General features: G+C 44.2%; 1 protein-coding gene across 20 annotated transcripts in view; it reads right to left on the reverse strand.

The window, feature by feature from the left end:
- The window catches only part of PPIP5K1 (diphosphoinositol pentakisphosphate kinase 1), a 47,625-nt gene that overhangs the window by 14,077 nt on the left and 8,167 nt on the right, over positions 1 to 25,381 (reverse strand). For 6 of the 20 annotated variants that reach the window (XM_059181355.1, XM_059181348.1, XM_059181351.1 and 3 more), the window contains 21 exons: positions 24,707 to 24,808; positions 24,373 to 24,459; positions 24,180 to 24,255; positions 23,933 to 24,042; positions 23,765 to 23,847; positions 23,463 to 23,594; positions 23,175 to 23,296; positions 22,694 to 22,876; positions 18,540 to 18,681; positions 17,918 to 18,141; positions 17,478 to 17,605; positions 17,150 to 17,264; positions 16,877 to 16,984; positions 16,081 to 16,197; positions 15,761 to 15,925; positions 13,793 to 13,942; positions 13,082 to 13,172; positions 10,133 to 10,258; positions 9,357 to 9,419; positions 6,298 to 6,480; positions 4,660 to 4,797 (listed from right to left, as the gene is read on the reverse strand). In XM_059181355.1, the coding sequence (XP_059037338.1) occupies positions 4,660 to 4,797; positions 6,298 to 6,480; positions 9,357 to 9,419; positions 10,133 to 10,258; positions 13,082 to 13,172; positions 13,793 to 13,942; positions 15,761 to 15,925; positions 16,081 to 16,197; positions 16,877 to 16,984; positions 17,150 to 17,264; positions 17,478 to 17,605; positions 17,918 to 18,141; positions 18,540 to 18,681; positions 22,694 to 22,876; positions 23,175 to 23,296; positions 23,463 to 23,594; positions 23,765 to 23,847; positions 23,933 to 24,042; positions 24,180 to 24,255; positions 24,373 to 24,459; positions 24,707 to 24,808 (2,645 nt within the window). The remainder of the gene's footprint in view (positions 1 to 4,659; positions 4,798 to 6,297; positions 6,481 to 9,356; positions 9,420 to 10,132; positions 10,259 to 13,081; positions 13,173 to 13,792; positions 13,943 to 15,760; positions 15,926 to 16,080; positions 16,198 to 16,876; positions 16,985 to 17,149; positions 17,265 to 17,477; positions 17,606 to 17,917; positions 18,142 to 18,539; positions 18,682 to 22,693; positions 22,877 to 23,174; positions 23,297 to 23,462; positions 23,595 to 23,764; positions 23,848 to 23,932; positions 24,043 to 24,179; positions 24,256 to 24,372; positions 24,460 to 24,706; positions 24,809 to 25,381) is intronic. The other 14 variants (XM_059181352.1, XM_059181356.1, XM_059181354.1 and 11 more) reach the window with 14 other exon arrangements.

A 25,381-nucleotide genomic window follows, 5' to 3' on the forward strand; every position in this document is an offset into this window, starting at 1 on the left:
CTATCTAGTATCGTTTTATTTCATCCCAAAAAGCTTTCAGCATTTCTTTTTTTTTTTTTTTAATTAATTAATTTATTTTTTAAAAAGATTTTATTTATTTATTTGACAGAGAGAGATCACAGGTAGGTAGAGAGGCTGGTGCAGAGAGAGAGAGAGAGAGGGAAGCAGGCTCCCTGCCGAGCAGAGAGCCCGGATGTGGGACTCGATCCCAGGACCCTGAGATCATGACCCAAGCCGAAGGCAGCGGCTTAACCCACTGAGCCACCCAGGCGCCCCTCAGCATTTCTTGTAAGCCAGTTTTACTTGTGAAAAACTTCAACTTTTGTTTACCTGGTAATGTCTTAATTTCTTCTTCATTTCTGAACAGTTTGGTTAGACAAAGAATTCTTGGTTGACATTTTTTTTTTTCTTTTAGCACTTTATATACGTCATCCCACTGCTTTCTGGCCTATGTGATTTTTTTTTTTTAAGATTTTTATTTATTTATTTGACAGATACAGATCACAGGTAAGCAGAGAGGCAGGCAGAGAGAGAGGAAGAGAAGCAGGCTCCCTGTTGAGCAGAGAGCCTGATGCGGGGCTTGATCCCGATCATGACCTGAGCCGAAGGCAGAGGCTTTAACCCACTAAGCCACTCAGGCACCCCACCTCTGTGATTTCTGATGAGAAATTGGTTGTTAGGGGCACCTGGGTGGCTCAGTGGGTTAAGCATCTGCCTCTGGCTCAGTTCATGATCCCAGAGTCCTGGGATTAAGCCCCCACATGGGGCTCCTTGCTCAGCAGGGAGCATGCTTCTCACTCTGCCTGTCAAATAAATAAATAAAATCTTTTAAAAAAATTCATTGTTAATCTTATTAAAGATCCCTTGTATGTGATAAGTTGCTTTTCTTTTGCTACTTTCAAGATTTTCTGTCTTTTAACAATCTGATTATAGTATATCTTAGTGCGGATCTCTTTCAATTTATCCTTGTTGGTGTTTGAACTATTTGGATGTATAGATTTCTGTCTTTATCCAAGTTGAGAAAGAGCTCTTCAGAGCCCTTATTTCTTCAAATATTTCTTCTGCCTCTTTCTGTGTTCTCCTTCTGAGACTCTGATCATGCATATGCTGGGTTGGTTTTTTTTTTTTGGACAGAGAAAGAGAGGGAGCACGAGCTGGGGGGAGCAGCAGAGGGAGAGGAAGAAGCAGGTGCCCCAAGGAGCAGGGAGCCTGATGTGGGGCTTGATTCCAGGACCCCAGGATCATGACCTGAGCTAAAGGCATATGCTTAACTGACTGAGCTACCCAGGCACCTGTGTATGTTCATATTCTTGATGGTGTCCCACAGATCTCTTTAGCTCTGTTAATTTTTTTCTTGATCTTTTTTTCTTTCTCTTCTTCAGACTAGACATTTTCAAATGACTTATCTTTAATTTTGCTGACTCTTTCTTTCGCCTGTTCATATCTTCCAAGACACCTTCTAGTGAATTTTGCATTTCTGTTATACTTTTCACTCTCAGAATTTGTTTGGTTTCTTTTTATATTTTCTGTATCTTTAATGATATTCTGTATTTGCTGAGACATCATTCTCCTGATTTCATTCAGTTCTCTATCATTCCCCTTAGCTCTTTAAACATATTTAAGATAGCTGATTTAAATTCCTTGTCCCAGTAAGTCTAACATCTGTGCTTCTTTACCAACTGTTTCTATTCATTTCTTCTGAAAATGAACCATACTGTACTGTATCTTTGCATATTTTATTGAAAACTGGACATTTTGAACATTGTAATTTTGCTAACTCTGAATATCAGAGTATTCCCCCCACCCCCCGCCAGGGCTTGTTTGCTGTGGGCTGTGGCTGTTTATTGACTTTTCTAAGCTATTTTTGTTAAGTCTGTCTTTGTCATATGTAGTCTCTGAAATCTCTGTTCCTTTAGCTTATTTCACAGCTAGTGTTTTTTTGTTTTTTTAGTTTTTTTTTTTTTTCAAGATTTTATTTATTTGAGACACAGAGAGAGAGAACAAGCAGGGAGAGAGGGGCAGAGAGAGGGAGAAAGTGAAAGGCAGATTCCCCAAAGACTCCCTGACACGGGGCTTGATCCCAGGACCCCAAGATCACGAACTGAGCTGAAGTCAGACATTTAATCAACTGAGCCACCCAGGTGCCCCACAGCTAGTATTCTGACAAGAATTTCCTTGACTGCCAAGAACCAAAAGAAGGGAAGAGGAAGATGGGGGGAAAGGAGGCGAAGGGAGGGGAGGGGAATTCTTTGTCTTTGCAGATTGGTTCTTTGTTGAGGTATTCCTTCAACATTTAGCTAGACTGTTTATAAATCCCTCTTAGCCTTCAATTCTTGCCTGTGCTGTGTCTAGAGTTCAGGCAGAGGAAAAATCTTAGGGTAGTCTCTTGTGTTTTCTGCTCCTGTGTCTCTCCCTAGGCATGCACATGGCTTCTAACTTCCCTAGTATATGTGGGGGCTTTTGAATGCCTTAATTTTCCTTTTTTTAATGTATTTTATTTATTTTTTTGTCAGAGAGAGAGCAAGTGAGAGTGAGCACAAGCAGGGAGAGCAGAAGGCAGAGGGAGAAGCAGGCTCCTCAGTGATCAACGAGCCAGATGAGGGACTTCATCCTAGGATCATGACCTGAGCTGAAGGCAGACGCTTAACTGACTGAGCCACCCAGGCATCCACTGAATGCCTTAATTTTCCAAAGAAACTCTCTACCTAAGTTTTCACCCCAGGCTTTCAGCATACTTATTGTCTGCCTCAATTATAATTTTTGTCCCAGGCAGCATTATGTTGTTCATTTGCCTTACAATGTTTTCAGGGAACACTTTCTGCATAGCTACTTTCCTGCCCTGATTCAATGAAACAAAGGTAAGCACCTTGTGACAGTTCTTCAAGTCAGACAAGTTAGAGTAGCTAAGTTAGATAAACACAATTCTTTTTTTTTTTTTTTTTTTTGAATTTTTTTTTTTTTTAAAGATTTTATTTTATTTATTTGTCATAGAGAGAGAAGCGAGAGCAAGCACAGGCAGACAGAGTGGCAGGCAGAGGCAGAGGGAGAAGCAGGCTCCCTGCCAAGCAAGGAGCCCGATGTGGGACTCGATCCCAGGACGCCGGGATCATGACCTGAGCCGAAGGCAGCCGCTTAACCAACTGAGCCACCCAGGCGTCCCAAACACAATTCTTTGAGAATAAAATCTGTTCTGCTCCTTTAGGAAATAGGGACCAGAGCTTCACACTGACACCATGCTCTGCTATCTGTAAGACTGCTGTTGAGGTGGGGGAGAGGGTAGGATAAGAGAAAGAAAAATGATAGGAAGCTTCCTGCCATTCTTAGGGTGCCTCTTTCTTGATTTAGCATTTTTCTGGTTGCTGCAAACTTTTGATTATTTTCCAGAGGTCTGACAAAACAGATTCTGGTAGTTTTTGACTGACTTTTTTGGTGTTTCTGTGAAGGACAAACCCTTGGAGCAACCTATTGCTTAATTTTTACATTTAGATTTCTGAAACATATGAACTCCATATATATGAACAAATATCTTAATATATAGCATGAAGTATGAATTCAATTTTAATTTTTGTCAAATGACCACTTAGCTGTGCCAACTTTACTTACTGAAAAATTTTGGGGTACCTGGGTAGCTCAGTTGGTTAAGTGTCTGCCTTCAGCTCAGGTCATGATCGCAGGGTCCTGGGATTGAGCCCTGCATCAGGATTTCTGCTCAGTGGGGACCCTGCTTCTCCCTCTCGGTCTGTCCCTCGTGCTCACTCCCTCTCTCTCAAATAAACAAATAAAATCTTAAAAAAAAAAAAGTCTGTCTTTCCCCCAATATTTTGAAATGCTAACTTCATCTACTTCTAGGTCTTCTATTTTGTTTGATTGGTCTCTCTCTATTCATGTATGAATACAACAGTGTTTTTGTTATAGAACTTTTTTTTTAAGATTATTTATTTATTTGACAGACAGGAATCACAAGTAGGCAGAGAGGCAGGCAGAGAGAGAGGAGGAAGCAGGCTCCCTGCCGAGCAAAGAGCCCGATGTGGGACTCGATCCCATGACCCTGAGATCATGACCTGAGCTGAAGGCAGAGGCTTAACCCACTGAACCGCCCAGGCACCCCTCGTTATAGAATTTTTATGGAATGTTATAAAATCTGATAGGGCTAGTAGCTTTTCATTACTCTGGGGTGCCCGAGTGGCTCAGTTGCTTAAGTGCCTGCCTTCAGCTCAGGTCATGATCCAAGGGTCCTGGGATAGAGCCCCATGTGGGATCGACCCAGTTCCTGGGTCCCTTCTCTGAGCAGGGAGGCTGCTTCTCCCTCTTCCTCTGCCCCTCCCCCCAGCTTGTGCACACGCGCATGTGCACACACACACACACACACACACTCTCTCTCTCTCTCAAATGAAAAAACATATATAAAAAAACACCTTTTCAAAACTTTTCAATTTGTCTGACTTTAGAAAAACAGCATTTTTGTTGGAATCATGTTAAATTTATAAATTAACTTGGGAAGTTATGATGTTGAACTGGCCTATGCAATTAAATAATTTTTCAAGGCTAGTTCTGTGTCTTTTTGGAGCACCTATCTTTTTAATTTACTACTCACATTCTAGGAAGGACAGGAGTAGGGACAGAGACAGGGCTACAAGATAAGAAGAGTATTCTCCATACCTGCAGATACCTGTGCTTGAGCATCAGTATGGCGCTGGCAGACTCTACTTAGGAATTCACTCACTTGACGCAGGGAAAGGGCATTATGCAGTGTTTCCAGGGGGTAGATGGTAGGCACCATGGAACACCCTTCAAATCCTATTAGAAAAGAGATGGGCAAAGTCAATGTTATTCCTGCCAGATACACCCCAACTGTCCAAGGCAGCATGGAGAGTCCCTGAGAGCCATCAGAAGAATCCGTGGCTTTTGGAGTATGGGGTATCCAAGATTTCAGAAGAGGGAACTCTTTAGAGCCCCTACAGGTGTCTGTTTCTCACCTCCAGAATTCTAAGAAATCTAGCTGCTAAGGCCTCCAAGTGAATCAAATCACCTCTCATCCTACCCATGGAGAGCCTGTAATGACCCATGGAAAAACGAACAGAATTCCAATAGGGTAAGCACCTATATTGCTTTTGCTCTTTCTAGGGGAATAAAACAAAAGTCCAGAGGTAAGGGGTGAAACTGAAGGTCTAAATGAGGCAGGGAGGTCATGGAGCTGGGAAGAAACAGCAGATTTTAGGAATTGTGTAAAGAGAACCGGATTAAGGAGGAAGGCATGGAATCTGAAGAAGGATTCATGCAGATTTGGGATATGGGTAGAAAGGCTAGAATATCTGGAAGCAAGCTGGAGAGCATGCAATACACATGAAGCTCAGCCAAGGGAAAAAACATGCATGAACAGGCTGGGGGATGGAAGTTCTTTCTTGGTCATTTCCATCACATCAAAGCTTCTCCCTTCTGCTCTCACTGGAAAACCCCCGACTTGCTAGGATTTCTCTATTCCATCAGGAAAACGAGGAAAATCTCTAGGAAGAAGAATAAATTCTGATTCTCTATCTGAACCTAACAATCCCAATGTAGGTTCACCAGTCTGGTTAGGGTAAAGGGTAAACCTAAATATAACCCTAATCCCAGAGCGTGTTGATGAAAAAAAATGTTTCCATGGGAGGATCAAGAAGCATTGTCATCTTAAGCATTGTTTCAGCCTGCAATCTTTCTTATGTTTCTTTATAACTCCTTAAAGAAACTAATAGTAGGCAGGACAGCAATATCTATGTAAGACATAGCCTCCTGTTCACTAACGAGTAAAACCTATCATTAGAAAGGATTATACTTGACCATCTTCTAACTCTGGCCCTTGTTTGCTTCAAAGATTCAATTAAGACCTTTGTGCCTCAATTCCGTGCCCCGACCCCCCACCCCGTACTCTTGTGGCAGGAGCGTCAGAGGAATACAGTCTCTAGCTCCTCAGCATGGCTACTAGAAAAACGTTTGCATCTGAGGATGGTAATTAGCAGCGGGTTATAGAGACAAGAACAGATTTCAGGGCAAGAGACTACTCCTATACCGAACAGAATTGGGAATGGGTAACATTAGGAGGCAATAACGAAGGAAAACAGTAAGGGGAAGAGCAGCCAATGCTACAGCTACCAGGCAGTCTGGCTCCAATCCCATATCCAAGCAACTAAATGCAAGTCACATAACCTTAGGGTAAATAGGAGAAAGGAATAGGTGGGCTCTCCTGCCAGAAGTGCAATAAGCAAAGCAGTCAGTCCCAGCCAGGGCAGTGACAGCAGCCAGCTTGGTGGCAGGGGGTACCGTAGAGGCACTCGGGGTCATCCTGGCCTGAGCGCAGCCAGTTCCGGAAGAGGCGCAGGTGGTAGGAGCACTGGTGCAGGTGATGCGCCAGCGTGGCATCCAAGGAGACTGGCCGGCCCCCTGGACAGTCAGAGGAAAAACTGCGCAGCAACCGGACCACAGGGTGCTGGTCATCCAGCAGCTCTGGAGGGGATGGGGGAGGACCATGGCAGGAAGCACAAAGATAAAGAAAGAGAAGAGGGAGAGACAATGAGGGGGGCACTGAGTGGCACAAGCATTACTGGGAGGTAGGACCACTCAGCTCCAAGGTGAGCTAAGAGAGAAGCAGAGATGGTCAGAACAACTGGGTATCTCTTACAGGGAAGAAGAGTATCGGCATCACAATGAGTCTAAAAGAAGGGACTAGTGAGACATCATCATACAGCGAGGCCCTCCCCTCTTTCACTGTGCATAATTAAGTCAGTGCTTACAGACAGCAATCACATCATTCTGGATGGGGGTAAGCGGGCAGTTTTGTAGCTGGAGTCTTGATTAGCGCTCTAGAGCCCCTGTTCATTCCTAGAGAAACCCTACTTGTGACCTGCTTCACAAACCAATGTATTTATAAAGTTGGTATAGAGATACAAAGATTCAAAGTCACTTAGAGAAGAGGGTCAAGAATGGTATCGGGTATTAAGGTCAAGTTTGAAGCTGAAAAGGCTCAGACCAGGTCTTCTGGAGGAGATTCTACAATAGCCATAAACAGGGCTGGTGTTAAGCAAATGGCAAAGGAGATTGACAAGGCACCAGGTATAAAGGTCCTTTAAAACAGAGTATGTAAAAAACAGAATCAGTATGTGAAAATGAAGATACTGACTAATCAGCCTTTACTCTTGTCCAAATATACAGATTTTAAAGAAATGTTCATATAAATCTCAGGATTCGGGGGACTCTGTATCCACTACTGAAGCAGGGATGGCTGAGAGATGTTCTGTCATTAAGGTAAGGAGACAGCACTGCCTTGCTTCCTTTCCAAAGCTAGGTCCAGGTTTTCCAGCTGCTCTTTCAAAGCGAGACAGCTCAGCAAAGAGATGATGACAATGGGACAGTAGGGTGCATATTGTTGTCACTAATATGCCATAAGTATTTGCAGACAGAACATCCCCTCTGTAACTGCTAGGTCAGTCAAGCAAGATTTGACCATGCGATAGAGCCCTCATAATGTCCTTAGGAACAAATTAAGTCTAGGTAATCTTCAGCAAGCGACAGAATAGCTCCACATTTCTCCTGATACCAGCAGGGAGATCCCAGATTCTGGCTTCTCAAGCACTTTAGCTTCCAAACTCAAGTACAAGGAGAAGAATGGCCAAAAGTCCTCTGAGGAAGGGTGTTGGAGGAGATCTTGAATTTACTCTCCTGTACTCTACTGAATTATCCAAGTCTTTCTTCTTCTCTTCCTTTTGGTAGAATTAATTCATCTCTTCTTTAATTGGTGAGGCTGCTAATCAAGGCCTCAGGGAACTGGAGATAAATAGGTTTGAGGATCTGTTTTATGAATCTGGATCTTTTCTCACAAAGCCTAAGAACTAGGAGATCAGTGATTTAACTCTGATTTCAGGAGCCCAAGTTCCCAGTGCTAGATTCTATACTCTAAGTAACACTTCTCCTAAGTCCAAGTCCCAAGCTGTGGGGCTGGGGCTGGTGCATGAGGTTCTACTCTGGCGATGACTGGGGCACATGAAGGCCAGAAGAATTTGAAACTATATCTGGAGGCACAGCCACACCACTCTGAAAGGGGAGCTCCTATTAGAGGCACAAATGGGAGCTGGGATAGGGGGTGGGGTTAGGCAACTTAAAATTTGGCAGTGCCTAGTGGAGAGGTATGGCCTGACTGGGCTAAAATCTAGCAGTTGCCACTGGCTAAGGAGTTTTTTCCAGCCAGGAAGCCAAGCTAATTTTACCTCCTTTCGAGAAACTTAGTACTTGGACAGAAGAAAACCATGTATAAGAAAACTGGATTTACCTTGAAAACAAGATACAAGGCAAAGAGAAACTAAGAATATAAAGGATAAAACAGGGAGTAAGCCCTGCCACACCCTACAAAGAGACCACTGCCCTTTAGTTTACACAGATCTCTAAACTCTTACACCTTAGTACGGCTAGACCAATTCTTCAATATTTTTGAAATATTATTCATTTCCAAGCACCCCCCACCCCGAATTCCCAGGAGACATTTCAACTTGCACTTCAAGCTTCTCTGAAATACCAGTGTCTTAGGTAGGCTGGGTCTACAGGGAAACTGTATGGTAATTTAGGCTGTATAATTCAGGTTACAATCCCTTTTTCCTTTACCTACTGCCTCCTACTCCCGTCTTTCTTTATCCCAAATCAATCTGGGCTACTATTTTCTAGGTCCAGACCCTAAGTTAGTAGTAACATAAAGCAGATGTCGGGAGCACAAGAGCCACATAAAATACACACAATGATAGGTGGTTAAGAATATGGTGATGGAAAACCATAAATTCAAGACCAGTACCCATAGGGGTATGTTTGGGAATGGGGAACTACAGCAGCACTGCTCCATTTAAGAGAAACAAATGAGTCATTCACTCCAACAAGGAGTTGGAGAAAAAAACAGAAAGATCAAAATTGTATAAGCTGAGGAGTAAGGGGAAAAAAGAAGACATGGAGATGATAAAGAAAATACTATTCTCTTTCTATGAAGGAGAACCATTGTTTAATTTGTATAAAACCCAGCAGTCATGTGATGGGAAAGGGAAGGGTTTAATTAATGTTTTGGGGATGATGCTAAAAAAAGTGACAGAATGGTGATGATGGTGACCATGGACATAAGTCCCTGAGTTGCCACATAGATAGGGCAGCCAGGCTGCAGCCAAGACTAAAGTTTGTCACAACAAAGGGTATGCCCCAAGAGGGACACTTAGTGAGCGGTTCATTCAGAGACAGCATGTTGTCAACATAGTGGAAGGCAGAGGCAAAGTCAGTGTCAGAACTCAGAGGTTAAGTGTCTGGAGGTGACATGATGAGGGGAAATGACATTGAGTCAGAAGCAAACGTACCGTTAGTCGGATGCTTTGCAAACGACACAGAAAATCGTTTTACGGCCGGGACAAACAAGAGCTCTGGGGAGAAAAGACATCATGGGGATTATACCCACCCCTGGCCCCACCCTCTGCTCTGGAATCTGCCCGCAATATACTCTTTTCTTTACAGTTAGTGTATGACCTGCTCCAACACCCCCCTTGGATTCCTGACTACCACATTTCAATCTTCTCCTTTGGAATAATCTTCTTGTAGGAATCTGTGTGTCATCTCTACCACAATATGGCTCTACAGACAACCCTAATTTCACCACCACATCCTCTTTCTGGTCATTTGGAAATAAAATCTGTGCAAAACCTTTCATCCCTTCCCCCACTCTCTTTCCGTATCATCTTTCCTGCCTTGACTGAAACTTCCCCATCCCTGATTTCCTAGATTTGAGTCAAGACTCCACTGCATTTTTCCTGACCATGGATCATCATCATCCTTGGTCCTTACTCCTACAGGCCAGAATCCAGGAAAGAATATAGAGGTGGGAGTAAATTGATGTAGCAGGGCTGTATGTGGGAGATTATGAAGGGGTAAGCGTAAATAAGTAGTATTTATTGCACTGAGAGGGAATGCAAATGGAGGGGTGGATGGGGTCTTGGTTCCTTCTCTCCTCTATAATTGATGAAGCAACTTGTTATAAGGCCAGTGTCAGTGCCATCTTAAGTATGAATGGTTCTTGAGCTGTATCTGTGCTGGGGGACAAACGAAGAAAAGAGCTGCCCCCCAAAACCCACCCACATACCATCTCGGTGCTTCAGACTGGCAGGTGGTAGCTTTTTGCCATGGCTGCGGGCGTAGTCCTGAAGATTCGGGGCGCTGGAGGAGCCGCCCAGCACTGTGGTGCTGAACAGCCCTGTGCACTGTGAGCCTGCAAGGCCGGGAGTGCATTAGTAGCCACACAAAGCTGCAATTACCACACAGAAGTACACATAACTTCACATGCCAACATGAAGACACACACACATAGTCACTCAGAACCACCCATATGTGGCCACTACGCATAACCACAAACAGATTTCACTACTGTCCATAGCTACACTGGGCAAGCAAGGTAAGGATTCTGCTGAAGATCTACATGGTAGATACAAGAGGTCACTACAAATACAGGGTTAGTCATATTAGGGGAGTCAAAGTTACTGAAAGGGGTAGACTCTGCTCTCCAGGTACAACTTAGGAATACGAAAAGAATAGGTAGATCTCTCTAGATTTAATTCAGTGCTCCTTAACCTGGATATAGATTTTGAAGAAGCCAGAATTATAGTCCCCTTATAGACTTAAAAGGAAAGAACTTTAATTGAAACTAGAGACTAGGTTTTGAGCACTCAGCTCAAATTCCAAATTCACGTAAGTTCCAATTCCTCCTAAGTCCTTCCATTCCCTTCCTTCTATCTCTCTTCAGGCCTTTTTCACTTTTCTCAAGAAAAGAAGTATGTATGAGACTCACTGAATTTTTAAAGCTGGAAGGGACTCAAAGATCATCCAGTACAGTTTCCTCATTTTAGAAGTAAAGAAACTGAGATTCAAAAGGGATCTCATTTGCTCAAGTTCATACAGTTTCCCAGAAGCTAAACTAGATTGGAATTCAGGTCTCCTGATTCTGAAGATCAATTGTGTTCAGTCAGAAAAGAAACAACTATTTTTTCATCAAAAAGAAAGAAGTGAAGACAGACACAAATTGAAGACATGTGAGGAGTCCAGAGATTACATGGAGAGCATGCCTACTATGTGCTGAGGGCCCTATTAATAAGGAGGAAGACCTGGTAAATAGGAAACAATAAAAAAAAGCCATGTTTTTTCTACTTTCAAAAGTTATAAGCCTTATAAGCCCTGTGCTCAAAGCCTACACATTAAGTTCAAAGAAAGCAAAGTGAGTATACTGCCAATCAGAGGAGTAAATAAAACTTTAAAAATCTCTGAAGCAAATAAACTAGTCAATGCTCCAAATACGACTGAGAACAGGGTTGGGACTCTATAGTCCTCTCTTCTACTCTAGGTCATGAGGACAGAGTGGGAGGAAGAGATGAGACTGATACCCAAGTTTATGGGACTTGGCCCTCTACTTCCAAATCCATCTTAGCCAAGAACCTGGGTGTGGCTTGGGAACTTAACATAGCAGAGATGGTCAGAATGGAAAGAAGGTCAAATTCCTTTGAGCCCACAAGGGGCAGGTCATGGTTTCAGGGGTCTCAGCATTTCAAGACCACTATAGAAATCAATAAAACTTTGATGGCTAATTATCTGGAATTCAAGATTGCTGCACTATGCAGCAACTTTTCCTACCTTTCATATGTAAATTGGCTCTAGAATGGGGTTCCAGAGAGTAATAAAGACTGTTAAATATGTCTACTTTTCTTCAGAGAAGCTGAAACTAACTGGCTTTATCTCAGACGACCAAAGCTTTGTTCTACATTTACTTCCTTCACTAAATAATTTTCTGGTGCAGTCCTGCCAATCCTGCCCTGTCCAGGCCTAGGATCATCTCAGACAGTAGTGTCTACCTTACTACCACCTCTATCAACCAGTCCCACGTTCATACTTTGGTCTCGTTCTTGACAGCATTCCTACTTAACTGGACCAGACACAACTATTCTCATTTTCAGCTTACCTGAAACCAATTCTTTACTGAAACTTCTGGGAAGAGAAGTCCATGTCACAGATCTATATATTTGTCATTTATTTTTCATGCCCCAATCCATCTACCTCATTTCAGAGATCCAGAAGGCAACCTACTCCCATATAATTAGCCAGGAAAGTTACAAAAACCTTTTTCCCCCTTGCTGGTAAAAGCTAACTATTTTGCAGCCAGGAAATTGGGTGTCAAGGACAAAAGTAACAGAAAAATGAAAGGAGATAAAGAATAATAGGACAAGATAGAAGCCAGAGGACCAAGTCCAGACCCCACACAATTGTCTCAAACTGCCAGTTTTACTTACTGGCTCACAAGGCCCTGTATTCAAAGATAGCCCCTCCCAAGGACCACTCCCCACCCCCAAAGAATACAATACCCTCTGAGGCTTGGTCCTTCCTGCAGTCTGTGTTCTTAGGAAAGGTTGAATGATGTTCTCCACCCCTCTCCAGGAATCAAAAAAATCAAGAGACATTCCCTCAAAGTCCTGAGAGAAGCCTCTGCCACTACACCAGTCTCAGATATGTCCCTCAAATTTCAGGAAGGAAGGAAAAAAAATTACAGAATTAGGAGAGGATGAAGGAGAGGGCATGGAGGTAGGAGGGGCCAGAGCAGGGATATAATAAACATAGGTCTCAGAGGAAGACATGGCACAAGTTCTCCAAATGAACAACAGGACACTTATGAGGAGGTCACAAGTACCTCTATAGTTTTGTCTCTGATAACTCTGAAGTTTCAGAGTCTCCATGGTCCCTTAAGGTCTGGGCTAGACCGGGAGGACAGATAAGGAGTGAGAGGGGAAGCCAGAAAAATGCCCTTGAGCCAGAGAAATGGGGGTGGGTGTAAAAAACCGAAAGACAAACACCTTCCTGGAATGGAAACAATCACCTGGGATCAAAGTTCACACCTAAACATGGCTTCTCCCAATTCATCCTCCCTAGCCCCACCCAACAATTCATTGACTAGATGACCCCAACACCCGTAACTAAGGTTTCCCACAATAGAACCTTTTAGAACAGACAGACACCCTTTCCCAACTACAGTTGAAATGCTGGAAAACCATACCTAGGCCACTCTGCTTCATCTCTGTTGGTGGCCGTGCAGACGAAAAGAGCCGGTAGCCACCAGGCCTCGAAGATGAAGTCTCAGAAAGCACCTGGAGAAAAAGGACTCTATATTATCATTTTGCCACCTCAACCAAGACGTCTAAAACCCAGGTCCCGAATTCCTGCCCCTATAAAGCCAAGCAATGTCAGAAAATCTGGACGAACCAAAGGTTTTTTAATGGGGAGAAAGAATGGAAAGGGAATGTAGAGCGTACTTTGCAGATGGAACTGTCCAGGGAATCCTATATACCAGATGGCACTTGTATTTCCAAGATGCCTGTCCCCACAGCCCTTCTATCCCAAATCTGAGAAATGATTATTCAACCATTCTCAGGTGTCAGCAGAGAAGGGTTCCTTAATCTTATGTATCCCTCCACAGGACTCAGAAAGCCAATCACAATAAATGAGCCGTGATAAGAAGGAAAGTCTGGCTACCTTCTCCTCTTTCCATGGGACAGTTGTGGTTATGGCAACCACACTCGGTTTCCTATCTGTACCAGGAAACCCTCCCTTCCATGTCTGGAGACATTTCTAAAAAGGCTACAAGGGCCTAATCACACGAAACACAACACACACATACCCCACCACCCCCAGATAGTGTTCGGAATTCCTAGGTCCCAAAAGGCAAAGACAGAGGTAGGAAAGGAAGATGAAGTAGGGGGGAGGACACCTGTGTGCAGGATGCCAGGTGAGTGGTGGACACAGCCCGGGGCTGTAGGCCGATGGCTGGGGAAGGCCTGGGGAGGTCTCCTGACCTCCTGCGGCGCCGTCCCCGCAAGGGGATCAGGTCCAGGTTCCCCGTGCACTGCATGTTCATGACCTGCAATCAGACCGGGTGGAAAGCCGGTCACAGCTCCTTTAACTCCCAGGCTCCCAAAAGCCCCAGTGCCCATTGGGCAGAGCTAGTTCTAAGTCTGGAGAGGATGATCACCTAGGGCACAGCTGAACTGAAGGCACAGATTCTGTATTCTAAAACTGTCCAAAAATTTGAAGGAGAAAGGATGCGTGGGGGAGGGTTATAGTTGATAAGGATAAGAACAGCAATGCCTATACCTATAGAATAAGAAAAGGAAATATTAATATTAAAAGGCTGTGTGACCAAGGAGTAGAGAGGAGATTTTCTTGCAAAGCTGAGGAGCATGTCTTGGGCAACCACCATCCTGGATAAGCCATAGTAGAAGCAACACAAGGAACTAAGACGAAGAAATGTGATTACAATAGGAAGCTTTCTGTAGGCTTCAAAGAACAAAAGCCAACTCACCAAGTCTGAGAGCTCTGCTTTGCCTGTCTCTCGACTCATTAAACCAGAGGAAGAAAAAGGGTTAAGCACAACCGTGCCAGAGAGACTGGCAGACCATGTGAATGGGTAAGACATTTAGATGTGGAGAAGCAGCTTACTGATGGAAGATTACACGTCATTCTTGTCCACTTGATTGATCCACATTAGTCAGTAGGGGACTAGTGAACTGCAGATACTAAGTTAACTTACACCTCAAAGAGAAAACAATGCCAACCCCTACTAAAGAAGCTCCAAGTATTCATAACATCAAACCTACAGTAAAATAATCAGAAAGAAAAGAATAAACAGACTATAGTTTGTCTTCTTAGCTTTCTCCAAAATCTGAACTGTAAACCTGGCTGAACCTATATAAGCTAGTTACAGATTCTTCTGAGATACTCCTAAATGAAAGACCAATTCCTTTAAGACAGAGAGCTGGTACAGAGCCAGGTGAATAGATTTATCTGTCAAAGCAGGACCCCAATCAGACAAATTTCCCGAGACAGGGATAAATCATGGGGTCAAAAAGAGTGTCACTGAGTCAAAGAGGGTAAAAAAAATCTTTCCAAGAAAAAAGACCTGAACAAAAATATCAGCAGAGTTAGCTAGACACAATGTGACATTATAATAATTCCTCCTTCTAGGCTAGAGAACTAGAATCAAGTCTTAGAGACAGACACCAAAAACAGTGGACATAGGTCCAGGCCCATAACCATCCTCCTCAGAACAGAGGGAAGACAAAGAACCCTTCAGACTTGCTTCCCTTTCTGGGATGAGTACAGATAACCCTAAAAGGATGATATTAAAGTGTCATGTAATTGCTCCTATCTGAGCTATAATTTTACTCAAGGCAACAAAGAGATGGAGACAGCCTGGTCTTTAATAGCTACTGATTTATTATTATAGTTACTGTTTACTAAGCATCTATATGATAGATATTGCTTGTGTTTCATAGATGAAAAACTGAAGCTTGGAGAAGTTACCTGTCCAAGGTCACACAGCTTATAAGTATCAGACTGGGAGTTCAGCCCAGAGTTCATGCTGTTTCTACTATATTTCCTTTTAAAGAACAGCATTTTCACATTCATCCAGAGGCCTCCTCCTCAATCTCATCTTTTAAAATCCTAATCTCAAGTACCACTCACTAGCATCTCTTTAATCTCAGAAGTAGCAGCCAGTTTAAGGAGCTTTACTTACTGGGAGACCAGCTGTGAAAGAGAAATGAAGTAAAACATGTCTACCAGGGACAGGAGGACTCTGCTTAAGGTCCCAAGAATCCCCCAAGGGCATTCAGAGGATTCATGGATATTGCCCTATGAGCAATTCCACCACTTCTTTCTCTCAAGCCCCTCCCATTACCTCCATGGAGCCGGCTTTTCGGTTACGAATGAGGGGTGATCTCCTTGGAAGCCCAGGGCCCTCAGGGGGCTGGGGTGAAGTCTGCAATGCCCGGTCTGGTTCATCTGACGCCTTCCCTGGGCACAGGTTCTCCATGCTGCCTTGGTCTGTTTTCATCTCTTCATTCTACCCAAAATCAGGAACAGATCAGGAAGGTGTTTATGGCCTCTAGCCTCCTAATCCCAGACCCCCCGATCCTTTTACTTCCTTACACTGTTTCCAAGTTTCCCATCACTTGGTTCCTAAGTCCTTTAATTTGAAATCCCAGCACTTGGACCCACCTCAGAAGAAGCTGGACGGAATCCACAGCCAGTTGGGGCACTGCCTTCTTCCTCAACACCTTTTACTCCAGGGCTGAAGTGTAGCTCCACATGGAACCGCTCCTCTGATAAGGGATCCTATGGGGCATCAACAGATGAAGGGGCAGTGGGAAAAGTTGGATATGGTGGTAGAAGACCAAGCAGGGACAACAGAAAGGAACTCAGAGGATATATCCTCCCAGTGCTGATGTTTCAATGTCTTACTCCATTCTGGGGCTGATCTATTATATCTTCCCCTTAATTATAGTCTAGTGTTAAAGGATCCTCATTCCCTCACCTCCACCATTTGAGATCCACCACTCCAGAAGACTTTCTAAACCCCAGTTCCACAACTCTTCCCATCCATCTCCCACAGTCATTCAGCTTTGCTACAGTACACACAATAGCCCACTTAATACATACATACAACATCCATACAACACCACACTTATCTTTGTGGAGCCAGATTAAAAAAGGTGTTAATGTTTGAGAGAAAAAGACTCATTATAACATCAACCCAAATTCTATACCCTCCCTAATGCAGAGTTATGCTCTATGTTATCTCTCTGGCTCATGGATATTGATGGATATTAACTCAACATCCCCAAATACTTTCTGTTCCAGTAGGAATCTCCAGGTTCCTCTCTGTGACATGCTGTGCTTCCGTATCAAACATTGCTGAATTCTACAAGTTATAAGGATTTGAAAGTTTCTTTCTAAAATGGGAAGGAGGAGAAAGAGGGGGTACCCTCCTCACCCCACCCTGTTAGCTCCTCACCCGTGTGTTGTCCTCATAAAGCATAATGACAATCTGGGTCATATAGTTGAGCTCTGAGATGGCACTGAGATAAGCCAAAGCTCTCTGCCATTGTGCATCCTGGGTCTCCTACAGAACACAAGAAGAGGAAAACTAATGCCCAAGGACAAGGGAGTTAAGGAAGGGGCGGGGAGACAAAGAGAATACAGAAAGCTTGCAGTAAAAGAGAAACATGAGGAGAGTAAAAAAATGCTGGAAAAAGCGTTCATAGATTGGAGGAGAAAAGATCCTTACATCAAGAAGACCCCCATAACGGAAGACACTGAGTAGGGAGTGGACATGGCTTTCACTGGTGAAATAGAGACGTGTTCGAACATGGCGGCCTGGGGAGAGCACCCCTCGGGAGTACCTGAGATAAGAGCTAAGTCATTCACACCATCACATAATCCTCTTCCCACCCTTCCACAAACTCCTTCCTCCCATCTCAAATACTTCTCTCCTTTCCGCCCCAGGATCTCTTCTATTCTTGGTTCCTTCCCCAAGCTGTCCCAACCTATATTCCCCCAAGGGCTCCCTGACACACCCCTCCCTCCATCCAGCACCCCTCCCAGCCCTCCCTCACAGGGGATGCAGCTTGTTGACAGACTCATCCTCGTGGGTTCTCTGCAGGTCAAGTAGTATCTTCCGCAACAGTGGAAGACAGAAGCCCACAGCAATTTCCAGTTTCTCCTCCCGACTGATCCCGTATTCCTAGGGGCCACAGGTCAGGAATAAGTACCTCAGTGAATCTTGTGTCTCTCTTGCCTCATATTCCTAGGCCCAAGATGATGTTTTTCTTCACCTCAGGTCTAGGGTTTCTTTCAAATCCACCACATTCCCCCTCTTCCAAGTTTCTCAGCTAGCCTCTTGGACTTACTCAGAGCCAGAGCAGAGACTGAGAATTACAGCAACTCAACTTATTCTTTCTTTAAGTTTCTTTCCCCTGGGCCGCGCACCATCCCTCCTTTCTGCTTTTCTCCCCTTCCTTTCCCAGTGCCCGTACCCCTAGGCTAGGACACACACCTGGGGAATGACCACATCAGCCAATGCCTTAGAGAGACGGAGCAACTCTGCTGTGCCTTGTAGTCCCAGACTCCCATTGTGCTGCACATCATACTTCACACAGTCATAGATGTCAGGGATCTTACTGATATCATAGCGCCCACTCTTCTGTCGGAAGTCACGCTCCAGTTTGCTCCAACGCTGTAGCATAAGCTCTAGTGTCTCACTGTGGTAGAGTTGCAGGTCTGGAAGGAAGATGGACAGTCAGAATGAACTAAAGATTTTATTTCTTAACAAACGACCCTGGGAGCCTGGGTGGCTCAATCAGTTGAGCATCTGCCTTTGGCTCAGATCATGATCCCAGGGTTCTGGAACTGAGCCCCACATCAGGCTCCCCACTCAGTGGGGAGTCTGCTTCTCCCTCTCCCTCTGCCCTTCCTCCCTGCTTGTGCCCTCTATATCTCTCTGTGTCCCAAATAAATAAAATCTTAAAAAAAAAAAAAAAAAGACCCTAAAAAATCTGCAGTCAAATCAGAGGGATGAGACTGCCTTGTCTCAGACATTTAGGAGAGGACACAGGAGTGCCTGAGGAACCCATCCATACCTGAAACCCTGAAGGGAAGATAGTACTATTAATACCCACCTACAGATTTGGGGTCCTGCATCCGTTCCCGGATCTGGTGAGTGAGGTTTTCAATCAGGGCAAATACCTGATCACAGACCTTCACAGGATTCTGGATGACAGCCATGGAGTTGAGGAGGGAAGTGCTTCCAGTAGGAGCCAGCTACGGGCACAGGGAGATGAAAAGCAAGATAGGCTCTGTATAAACTGGTAATAAATTGACCAGAATCCTGTGAGGTTATTACAGAAACTACCCACAAGTAAGATCCATTTTGTTGGTTCACTCTAATGAAGATTCCTAGGCTACAGGGCATACTATCAGTTTTGGGATGAGGGGACTGGTGGGGCTTGATCCCAGGACCCTGCGATCATGACCCGAGCTGAAGGCAGAGGCTTTAATCCACTGAGCTACCCAGGAGCCCCATATATATAAATAATTTAAAATATATACATGGAAAATACTTGGGAGGGCCACCTGGGCGGCTCAGTCAGTTAAGTGTCCAACTCTGGAATTCAGCTCAGGTTATGATCTCAGGGTCTTGAGACTGAGCCCCACGTGAGGCCCTGCATGGAGCATGGAGTCTGGTTGAGATTCTTCCTCTGCTTTCCCTCGGCCCCTCTCCTGAACCCTGCTTGTATGCGCTCTCTTTCTCTCAAGAAGAAAGAAAGAAAGAAAGGAAGGAAGGAAGGAAGGAATTAAGAATGGAAGGAAAGGGGCGCCTGGGTGGTTCAGTGGGCTGAGACTCTGCCTTTGGCTAGGGTCATGGTCTCAGGGTCCTGGGATCAAGTCCCGCATTGGGCTCTCTGCTTGGCGGGGAGCCTGCTTCCTCCTCTCTCTCTGCCTGCCTCTCTGCCTACTTGTGATCTCTGTCTGTCAAATAAATAAATAAAATCTTTAAAAAAAAAGAATGGAAGGAAAGAAGGAAGGAAGGAAGGGAAGTGCTGGGGAATAAAGATTAAACCAAAACCCTTTAAAATCCCCACAGAATGGGGACGCCTGGGTGGCTCAGTTGGTTAAGCGGCTGCCTTCGGCTCAGGTCATGATCCCAGCGTCCTGGGATCGAGTCCCACATCGGGCTCCTTGCTCAGCAGGGAGCCTGCTTCTCCCTCTGCCTCTGCCTGCCATTCTGTCTGCCTGTACTCACTCTCTCCCCCTCTCTCTCTCTCTGATAAATTAAAAAAAAAAAAAAAATCCCCACAGAATGTTTCATTAATGGGTAACAGAGATAATAAAATCTTATTCCTCTTAACGAAATGCTAGCCTGACCTAGAGCAAAGGCCCTGCTTCAGAGTGAGGCTCCAGCTCAAGCTTTCAGGACAGTAATAGTCCATGAAGAATGGGGAAGGGACAAGAGGCTTGTGGGTAGAATGCACATATTCAACCCAGGTCCTTTTTGCTAACAAAAAGAAGCAAGGGAGATTTAGCTTTTTGAGTTTGACATTGAGCAATGGATTGGAACATAAGAGAGCAAGGTCCTGCCCTTATCAAGTCTTGCTCAGAGAAAAACACAAAAGATGACATTCTCCAGGCAATGTGCACAGCTATTAGCTCACTGAAGAACCTATCAGAAATGGTTACGTAATACTCTGAATATACTTAATGTCACTGAACTGTATGCTTAAAAAGTATTCCTCTGGCTCAAAGAGCATGCAACTCCTGATCTCAAGGTTGTGATTTCAAGCCTCATGTTAAGTGTAAAGAGTACTTTAAAAAAAAAAATTAAAAAAGAATCGTTTAAAAAAATGATTCAAGTGGTACTACAATTTTAAAAAGGTATTTTCTTGGGATGCCTGGGTGGCTCAGTGGGTTAAAACCTCTGCCTTCGGCTCAGGTCATGATACCAGGGTCCTGGGATCGAGCCCCACATCAGGGTCTCTGCTCAGCGGGGAGTCTGTTTCCTGCTCTCTCTCTGCCTATTTGTGATCTGTCTGTCAAATAAATATATAAAATCTTAAAAAAAAAAAAAAAGGTATTTTCTTTAAAAAAAGAACTCATCAGAAATAAGATACCAGTAGTAGGATGGCATAAAATCACTGTCTGGCATGTGATCTCTAGTCAATCATGGCTGGATAGATAGAAAAAAGATGACACTGGGTAATGGCACCCACTGTGATTAATACTGTGAGGCAATGTACTATAATGGCTAACAGCCTGGGCTCTCAGGTTAGACTTCTTGGGTTCATACTAGCTGAGTGACCTTGGAAAGGTTCCTTCAATTCTTCTGAGCCTAGGTTTTCTCATCTGCAAAATGGGAGAAAAGTAGTACAAGTCCACAGTTCTTATGGTGGATTAAATATAGTCATTAATTCTTTGTCACCTTCCCTTGCCTAGAATCTGCACAGGCCCTGTGACTGCTTGCAACCAATAAACAACAACAACAACAGAACCACAAAGTTACATTATATTAATTAATTCTGGGCCTACACTTTTTTAAAAGAGTTTGGAAGGGGCACCTAGCTGGCTCAGTTGGTGGAGCATACAGCTCTTTGATTTCGAGGCTGTGAGTTCAAGCCCATTTGGTGTAGAGGTTACTTAAAAATAAAGTATTTTTTGAAATTTATTTGAGAGAGAGAGCGAGCATGAGCAGGAGGGGCATGTGGAGAGGGAGAGAAAATCTCAAGCAGACTCCCTAGTGAGGGTGGCCTGATGTGGGGCTCAATCTCACAAACATGAGATCACAACCTTAAAAATAGGGGCACCGGGATGCCTGGGTGGCTCGGTTTTAAGCCTCTGCCTTCAGCTAAGATCATGATCTCAGGGTCCTGGGATCAAGCCCTGCATTGCGCTCTCTGCTCACCAGGGAGCCTGCTTCCTTCCCCCTTTGCCTGCTTCTCTGTCTACTTGTGATCTCTATCTGTCAAATAAATAAATAAAATCTTTTAAAAAAAAGAAAAATAGGGGCGCCTGGGTGGCAGAGTCAGTTAAGCATCTGACTCTTGGTTCTGGCTGGGTCATGATCTCAGGGTTGTGAGCTTGAGCCCCACATTCAGCACAGAATCTGCTTAAAAAACTCTTTCTCCCTCTCCCTCTGCCCCTCCCTCCAAGTATGTGCATGTGTGCTTTCTCTCTCAAATAAATAAATACAATTTTAAAAATAATATTAAAAAAATAAAATCCTTAAAAAAAAAAAAAAACCAGCTCGGAAGCTTCTGCTTCTGTGGTGTCTGTCCTACACCACCATTTAAGAAGTCTGGCTATGGGATGCCTGGGTTTTTCAGTTGGTTAAGCCTCTGCCTTTGGCTCAGGGCATGATTCTAGGGTCCTAGGATTGAGTCCCACATCAGGCTCCTTGTGCAGCGAGGAGCCTACTTCTTCCTCTGCCTGTTGCTCCCCCTGCTTGTACTGTCTCTCTGACAAATTAATAAAATCTTTTTTTTTTTAAGATTTTTTCTTTGACAGAGAGAGACAGTGAGAGAGGGAACACAAGCAGAGGGAGTGGGAGAGGGAGAAGAGGCTTCCTGCTGAGCAGGGAGCCCAGCGCAGGGGCTTGATCCCCTATAGGGACTATAGGGACTATAGGGAGAGCAAGCAGGAGAAGACTATAGGGAGAACAAGAAGGAGATAGTCCAGCCATCTTAGCAATCCAATCGAGCCTTCAGATGGTTTCAGCCCCAAAACCTGGCCAGAAGCAGGGCAATTAAAATTGTCCCTTAAGGGGACACCCCAGTCAAGACCAACTGAGCCTAGGATTATGAGTAAGATAATAGAATGGATATTATTTTAAGTCACTGAGTTGGATAGTCTTTTATGCATCAATAAACAACTGAAACATTATTTCATTCAGAAACTTTGTGACCTGCTGAGTTTCAGAACTGAGAATTTTCAAACTTCAGGAAATTAATACAGTACATATGCCACATATTATATAATACCTCCAACAGGCCTTAGGGCATAACTAAACACATTTATATTTCTGTAGCACAATATATGACTATTTACACTAAACAAAATAAACAGGAATTAGAAATAGTCTTATCATGTCAGGTTTTGGTGCCCGATCTTTTGTTTCTGAAATTGTAGATAAGAGATTATAGACCTATACTTACCTCAAAGGGTAAGGATTAAAGGAGATATTGTACAGAAAGCAGTGCCTACCATTATCGATCACTACTACTTAGAATTCTAGGAATTTGGGATGGGGGTAGGTTGGGCACAAAAATAGGGAGAGCCTGACCTGATCGTAGTCCTCAGGACCAAAAGGTGCATCCTGCTGCAAAATATGGTGCAGTCGAGCCTTCACCCGATGCTGGCAGCTGCTCAAGGAATCACCATCGCTGTCTAGGAGCCCATTCATGTTGGCACTCTTCACCATTTGTACCAAAATGGGTGTTAGCTCTCCTTCTAGAGCCAGAAGGCCCTGGAGAGGAAGCATGACATCTATTAGTTTTCCTTCCAGTCTACTTCCTCTAGGCCTAGAAGGCCTAGATCCCAGAGATCAAATGGGAGCTGGCTTGGAGAGGAGGGTTATAGGTCAAGGGCCTATCCCCACTAATTATTCTCAGCTTATTCTCAGTAGTACAAAATGTGTTAGACACAAGCAGAAACTTCTCTGAGACAGCACATAAACATCCTAACATTTTCCAACTACATCTCCAAACTCTTGGTTCCTCTACCTAATGGAAGCTGGGACTGTGGGAGAACTGTTAAGTGTTCACCTTGGCAAAGGCAGCAGCAGTCATCTGGACACGGCCTTCATCAGAGGCATAGATCTTGAGATCGTGGCGGAAAGTGCTATGGAGACGAAGTAGCCCACAACCGGGGAAGCCAGCATAATCACCTGAGGGTAAAGGGGAGGAACAGCAATGGACTGCTATAAATACCCACATGGAAGAAAGAATGCTCTTTCCCCCATTAACTTCCCCATTGCCTCTAAATGTTCATTCCATCAACTTATTCTCTAACCATCTTACCCAGGCCCTGCTATTTACCTCCAAAATACTCACCCTGTCCTCCAGGGTACATGCAGCGAAAAGCTCGCCCCAGCTCCTCAGCCTGAACACGGCCATCAGGAGTCAGTTCTCCCCCCCACTTCAGTACCAGCAGTAGAGATGGGGCCAGGGCCTCCTGCTGTGGGTCTGCAGGAATAAGGGGCAAAGAATAGGTCTCATCTAAAGAAAATAGTGGAGATATCTAAATGTCAGGACTTCTGAGGAGCCCAGAAAGGTGATTTGAGGTAGAAGTCATCTAAAGGTTTAAGAATAAGAGGAGACTTGAATGGTAATGGGAAGGGGGTATTATATCTTACCTTGCCCCTCATTAGTAGCTTTTACTCCATGAGGATAGTAGGTCAACTGCACCTTCCGGTTGATCCCAGAGAAATGACCATACCTGTAAGATAAACTCACAGTTTACTCTGTACCCCAGTATCCAGTTCTCACTGTCACTGGCTCCCCTTTCCTATTCCCTTTCTCACATCTCCAGCACAGACTTCAGCTGCTCTAGTTTCCCAGTCTTCTCCTCGATCTCACCACCTGGTTCTTTCTCCAATTCAGCCAGTAACAGCCTTGTGATATCCAGCACCTCCTAGAGGAAATGACAGGACATCCATGCTGGAGCCCAAATCCTAGCAAGTTACTCTTCCATCCTGGCCTCTCATTGAGGCACCCAATCCTATTTTCTTGATCTTTTCTGCTCCTTCTCATCTAGAGTCACCACATTACCTGTAGCTGCTCAGGCCGCTTCAGCTTTAATTTACCCGTCTTGTAGCCACCATGTTTTTCAAACAGACTGAAAAATCTGAAGAAATAAGGAAAAGCTTCAGTATGGAGTGAGACAGTTAAAACCTTGGGGAGCTGCCCCATCCCCATCTCCTTCACAAGAATGTATCTGTCTAAATTAGGACATTCTTCCTACCTTGGATGTGTCACCTCCATCTTCATTTTCTGTTTGGGGGTACGATCCCCATGACGGATAATTGCAATGACACAACGAAGTTCCATCCTAAGATAGGGAATGTTGTTAGAGCCTCTCCTCTAACCCACCTCATGCCAACTCCCATCATTTCATCTTATTCAACATGTCAAAGAACAGAGGAAAAACTATCTGAGATTAGGCATATAGGCAAAGTCAAGGAAAATGCCTGGAAGATATCCAGGCTCCACTAGTCAGATGGTAATGTCAGAAAGTAACCACTGGTCTGACTCAGGTGCCTTAAGTAGGTTACTCCAGATTTTATACTTTTGCTCACATAGTGCCAGATGTGGTAGGGACAATGGGAATGTCCTCAGCCTCTGTGGGGATGGACCATGGGATCTGGAACTGTGGAGCAAGCTCCCTCATGATGGTGTTCCTAGGAGAAACATGAAGAATTGCATGAATGAACTGGCACCACACATGTGAATAAAGCTCACAAAATTAGCAAGTTATAGAAGAATACGTTATATAAAGTCTAAAAACATGCCCCCCAAACTCCCCAAAGATGTAGTAAAGTATTAACAAATGCATGGGAATGATAGGGACAGTTTGTTTGGTTAAGTTTCTGACACTTTTGGCTCAGGTCATGATCTCATGGGTCTTGAGACTGAGCCTCACATTAGGCTCTGTGCTTACTGGGGAGTCTGCTTGAGATTCTCTCCCTCTGTCCCTTCCCCCACTTTCTCTCTCCCACACTCTCGCTTTCTCTAAATTAAATAAATCTTTAAAAAAAAAAATTGCATGGGAATGACAAACACCAAATTAAGGATTGTGGTTATATCTGGGTGGGAAGGAAAGGGATGTAACTAGCAAGGGGATGGTAGGGGCCTCAACTATATTCTTTTTTTTTTAAGATCTATTTATTTAGGGGTGCCTGGGTGGCTCAGTTGTTAGATGGCTGCCTTTGGCACAGGTCGTGATCCTGGTGTCCTGGGATCGAGCCCCACAT

This window comes from Mustela lutreola, chromosome 7 (genome assembly GCF_030435805.1).
Source record: "Mustela lutreola isolate mMusLut2 chromosome 7, mMusLut2.pri, whole genome shotgun sequence".
Lineage (NCBI taxonomy): Eukaryota > Metazoa > Chordata > Mammalia > Carnivora > Mustelidae > Mustela > Mustela lutreola.